General features: G+C 36.5%; 1 protein-coding gene across 1 annotated transcript in view; it reads right to left on the bottom strand.

The window, feature by feature from the left end:
• Positions 1-1,688: 1,688 nt before the first annotated feature.
• Positions 1,689-6,000, bottom strand: part of RADX (RPA1 related single stranded DNA binding protein, X-linked) — a 61,014-nt gene continuing 56,702 nt past the window's right edge. The window contains exons 13-14 of the mRNA XM_079765967.1: positions 5,491-5,658; positions 1,689-2,816 (exon numbers count right to left, since the gene is read on the bottom strand). Coding sequence (XP_079622093.1) covers positions 2,686-2,816; positions 5,491-5,658 — 299 coding nt within the window. The 3' untranslated portion in view covers positions 1,689-2,685. The remainder of the gene's footprint in view (positions 2,817-5,490; positions 5,659-6,000) is intronic.

The raw sequence follows: 6,000 nt of genomic DNA, 5'->3' as shown, positions 1-6,000 counted from the left end.
CACACCATATGGCTGCCCCCATGTGGACACAAGATGGCTGCCACAAAATGGCCGGCAAGGGAGGGCAGTTGTGGGCAATCAGGCCAGCAGGGGAGGGCAGTTGGGAGGGACCAGGCCTGAAGAGGGCAGTTGGGGGGAACCAGGCCTGTAGGGGAGGGCAGTTAGAGGTGACCAGGCCTGCAGAGGAGGGCAGTTGGGGGGAACCAGGCCTGTAGGGGAGGGTAAATGGGGGGGGACCAGGCTTGCAGGGGAGGGCAGTTGGGAGGGACCAGGCCTGCAGGGGAGGGCAGTTGGGGGAGAACCAGGCCTGCAGGGGAGGGTAGTTGGGGGCGACCAGGCCGGCAGGGGAAAGCAGTTAGGGGTGACCATGCTGGCAAGGGAGGGCAATTAGGGGTGACAGGGCCAGCTAGGGAGGGCAGTTAGGGGCAATCAGGCAGGCAGGCAGGTGAGCGGTTGGGAGCCAGCAGTCCTGGATTGTGAGAAGGATGTATGACTGCCCGTTTAGGCCCGATCCCACCCAGATCAGGCCTAAACAGGCAGTTGGACATCCCTTGTGGGGTCCCAGATTGGAGAGGGTGCAGGCTGGGCTGAGGGACAACCCCCACCCCATGCATGAATTTTGTGCACTGGGCCTCTAGTAATAAATATAATTGGTTATAATCTATAGTCCATATTACCACATAGTTTCTAGATAAAAACATCAAATATTATTAGTGTCACCAAATAAGGGTTTCACATTTCTTAAAATCCCTTTTCTTAAAATGAATGCAATATATTTCTAACAAAGACATAAGAATGGCTGAGGGAACATATGCTAAGGTTCTTCTTTCAATAGTTTACCAAAGGATTTCAATGTGTATATCTCATGTGCCATATAACATTAGAAACTTCAGTGAGAGACTGTGGTCCCTGGTAGACTATGCAATATTTCATAATTTATTCATTGGCTTGTTAATATGAATGTGATGTCACAGTAGTATATTTGTGTTGACTTTGGAATTAATGAACACATTGTCACTTGAAGTTCTTCTGTGGATTGTTTGCTATTCTTCTTAGGAAACTGTCACAGGAGCGATCTAATTTTGCAACATCCAGACATAATGACACATATGTTTAACTCCAAATTTGGATAGAAGTATCACTAGAATATAAAATAAACTGCCAAGGAATTTGCCTTTAAAAATTCTAAATGTAAAAAAGTTCATATTTCTCATTCAATATGAGAAAAGAAATTATACCTGTTAAAATGTGTGGTTTTGAAATCTCAGCCTGAGGTTTTAGTCAATAACTTATTAAGTATTATTTTTCCCTTCCCCAACATTTATGTGGCACTAAAATTGAATTGCCTTATAAAGTTTATTATAACTAAATACAAAAACCCAGCTTTTGTTTGACAAAACAACAATCTTCAACCCATATGGAGGAATCATATTGGCTCATTTAGTAAGTACATATAAGGTCTCTCATGACCAAAAATATATATGGAAGAAAGAAATGAAATCCATTCAAAATAAGACGGGTGACCAAAAAAGTTATTGCTTTTTAACTTCTTTAATAACACACTCAGAATTTTACCACAAGAAGGATTCGCAATCCTAATTAACATTTAAACACAATTATAAAGAACAAAAGACTGAACACATTTATGGGCAAACTGCAGCATCTGTCTAGGTTCATGAGCTGCCCAATACAGTTTAAATGTATAGCATATGAAATCACAGACCAATAGGGCTAGAAACACCACAAATTAATAGCTTAACTATAATCAGATTCAACTTGATACAAAATAATTTTTAACTTATGTGTTGGTCATAGATACACATAGATGTCAATCATAGGGCCTTGCAAATGTGGAAGGCCATTTACTAGTACATTTAAGATGAAGTATAATAGACGACCAGAATAAAATCAATGTCCTTAGTTACTGTTTTATAATTTGAATATGAGCACTTAAAATGTTAATATGAGATAAAAAATTTCACTATTTAAGTTTACATTACATGTATCCAAATTACAACTGAATACAGCAAAAATCTAGACATAGCCTCTGGCTTTAAAATAACAGACTGGTGAACACATTTAGAAATTCAAATTATATGAAGTCACAATAGGGAGTGAAAAACCTTAAGACAATTTAATTCATGCACACTGTACAGCTGACTAAACTAAAGAATGGGGCAACTAGACCATAACAATTATTGTGTGCTTTTGAAAATGATAGAAACTACCTTGGTTGTAAGAAATGCAGATTGACCATTTTAGAAGCATTTAATCTTCAAATTAGCAACTCAAAATTTCCCATTTTAGGTGAATAAAAGTTGCAGGATGTTAAATGGCTATGAAGTTACTCTTCTGAAGTCAAGATGCCATATGCTGAGGCTTTAGAACAAATGTACACTTCACAAATAAGACATTGAACATAAATTATTAAAAGTCAAGATAATAGTCATATCAAAGTAAGGTAAATTTTCTTGATACACATAAATTTTTCTGATGACTGGTGCAGTAATGAACCTAAAATGAAGTCTGTTAACTCCAAATACAAAACAAATATTAAACTAATTAACTTGGGAGCTTATGTAATATTCTTGCAGAAAAATAGTTATCAAAATTACCAACAAAATGATAGAATATAGTTAAGGCATTGCCCTATTTAACAATCTGTAATAATTCCATTTGCCAATTTTAAGGAGCATTATCTGGTCTATAAATTTTATGCAAATAGACTTCTACTTTGTTGTTACCCAAATTACAGATATCCAAGATACAGATGACATGCACTCTATCCAGTTCAGTTACTGCTCTTATAATATCACCTAAAAATAAAAAGCAGATGGTAAGTATTGTAAAATAATTAAATATTTACTTTTATTTAATATCACATAAGCTGATGTTTTTTTCTTATATTAACCCTGTCCTTCATCTTCCTCTTCCCTCTAATTCATCACACACATTCATTAAAGGTATGATGTAATAACTTCCACAGATAACAGTGAATACATCAAACAGATGCTGCCGATAATGTCAAGATATGGGCTGGTACTTTAAAGCCATATTTAGTTATTTTTAATTTTTATAGTGGAACAATGCAAATCTACATATTTTCAAGGCAATAAAAAGAAACTTGTTCATAAAAAATGTTTAAAAAATGACACCAATACTATACTATAAGGCGCTGCATTACATTATTCTGTACTTATTTTTACCTTTCAGGTTGACCATTTTTACCTTTTAGGTTGACCTTTCACTTTGGAATTATGGAAGGAATGAAAAATTTTAAATCAGACAGATCTGAGTTCAAGTCTTAGCTGTTACCCATGCTAGTAAATCTGATTTTCAGTCTAATCACTTTAAATATAAGAAAATAATGTTCACATTACAAGGTTCTTATTATTAGGGTTAGACATAACTTATAAAAATGTTCAGGCACAGTGCATGGCACAAAGCTAAATTGACATGATATTGTCAATAATTTTTTTTATCTTAATCCTCACCTGAGGATATGTTTTTACTGATTTGAGAGAGGAAGGATGGAAGGAAGGAAGGCAGGAAGGAAGAGAGAAAGAAACATCAATTGGTTGCCTCCCCAAGGCACCCCAACTGAGGATTGAACCTGCAACCTAGGTATATGCTCTGACCAGGAATTGAACCCAAAACCTTTCAGTGTGTGGGATGATGTTCCAACCAACTGAGCCACCCGGCCAGGGCATATGATTAATAATCTTATGTGATGAAAAACAAAATAAATCACCTCAGTTTAGATTACCCTATCACTTTTCTAGTGATCTTTGCCCTTCATCTCCCAAATATTAACCAGATATTTTCATGTGACCATGTTAGTGACTATTGGAAGAATATTGGCACTAGAAACTAGTAGGTAGCTGAGAATTTTGCCTTGATATTCTTCAATAATAACAAACACATATAACAGAAAACATGTGACAGAAATGGATATTGTATGAAGTAAGAAAATAAGTGTACAAATATTTAAAGTGCATATTAGGGCACTAATTAAGGAATCTGGAATTTTTGGAAGTGTAAGGAGCTGCAATGTAGGACATAATACTGCAAGTCAACTAATAATCATCTCTAAAATAGACTGGGAAAATAAAACACCCTCATCACATAAAATTAGCTATTCATGTTCAGTTTATAGTAAGCATTAATACCAAAAGTTACTTAATCATCAGGCACAGCTCATAAGACTTGTTTAAAAACAACATACACTCAAGAGTTTCATCAGCATAGACAGACCATAGATAATAAAGGCTTTCTTAAAATATCTTTTAAATGTAATATCCTTATAAGCTCAATGAAACCTTCTAAAAACTTTACCACATGCTTAGGAAATAGAAATGATAAAGAAAGTGAATAAGGTAATCATGGACACATAATTTTATAGGTATATATAAATAATTTTGGTATAGAGAAATGTTTGGCATATTATGTAGTAGCCTAAACAGTTGGTTGAAGGGTTTCACTATTGGAATTACATACACTCCTAGCACTCCTCAAGGAGTTTATTGCATAGCACTTGAATAACTAAACATTTATAAGAGAAAACAATTGTACTATGCTATACTATGGAGGTATGGAGGTATTAAGATTTCAGGCAATTATAAGGTGAGAGGATAAATTGTCTCATCTGAGTTAAAAAGAGAGAAGATTAGAAATTTGCATTGCTCCCATATGCATATACCACTTACTAGTAGGTCCAATACTTACAATCAGAATTGTATTATAAGAGAAAACTCTTGAGTTAAAAAAATTTTTTTTTAGAGAGAGAGGAAGGGAGAGAGATGGAAAGATATAATCATTGATCAGGTGCTCCTGCACGTCCTCTACTGGGGATAGAGCCTGAAACCTAGGCATGTGCCCTGACTGGGAATCAAACCAGGGGACCTCTTGATTCATAGGTGGACTCTCAACCACTGAGCAACACCGGCAAGGCTGTAAGAGAACATGGTTAATGCCTGCCTGGAATAAAAACCATTAATCCATTCTATTTTATTTTAAATATATATTTTCACTTATAAGTCTTGGGGTACATTTATAAAATAATTCTTCAAACTATATTAAATGTTAAGGCTATAACTGTTTATATCAGGGGTGGGGAACCTTTCTTTCTGCCAAGAGCCACTTGGATATTTATAACATCATTTGCAGGCCATACAAAATGATTAACTTAAAAATTTTATTGCTATGAAAAAAGCTCCTAGATTTATTGAATTTTGTGCCCCACCTGTGGTTGCCTTGGCAAGGCCAGACCAAATGATATGTCTGGCAGACCAGACGGTCCCCACCTCTGGTTTATATAAAAATATCTTAAGGTTAGGACTGTTTACAATATTTTTTTCCTTTTTATTGAACATATTGGGGTGACACAGGTTAACAAAATTATACAGGTTTCAGGTGCACATTCCACAAAACATGACTATTTACAATACTAATTTTATTTTCTGAATTAAAAGAACATTGAGATGGTCATACCTGCAAGGGCTCTTGGACCTGGCATCCTCTCAGAATCAGTTACTTCCTGTGGATACACACAGCTGTAATTCATACAGGCTAATAATGTATCTATTTGAGATGTTCGGATATCTTCTGGACAGTACAGGGGTAGAAATGCAACATCAATTGCTCTCTCATGGTTTAGACCTGTTAAAGAAAAATGACACTTTATTAAAGTTTAGTGGGTTAGCTAATGAGGCCAAGTTGCTGATTTGATCCTAACATATGCCAAATAGCTTTGCATCTGTAAAAAAGTTTGAGCCCTGGCCGGTGTGCTTAGTGGTTGGAGCATCAGTCCACACTCTGAAGGGTCGAGGGTTTGATTCCCAGCCAAGGGCATGTGCTTGGGTTGCAGGTTCATTCCCCAGCTGAGTCTGGGCATGTGTAGGAGGCAGCCAAATGATGTGTCTCTCTCACATTGATGATCTCTTTCTCTCCCCCCTTCTCTCTCTCCCTCTCTTTCTCTCCCCCTCTCCCCCTCTCCCTCCC

Source organism: Cnephaeus nilssonii (assembly GCF_951640355.1).
Source record: "Cnephaeus nilssonii genome assembly, chromosome: X".
NCBI lineage: Eukaryota > Metazoa > Chordata > Mammalia > Chiroptera > Vespertilionidae > Cnephaeus > Cnephaeus nilssonii.
Note: the sequence above shows the minus strand (reverse complement) of the source record. Positions and strands in the feature narration are given on the sequence as shown.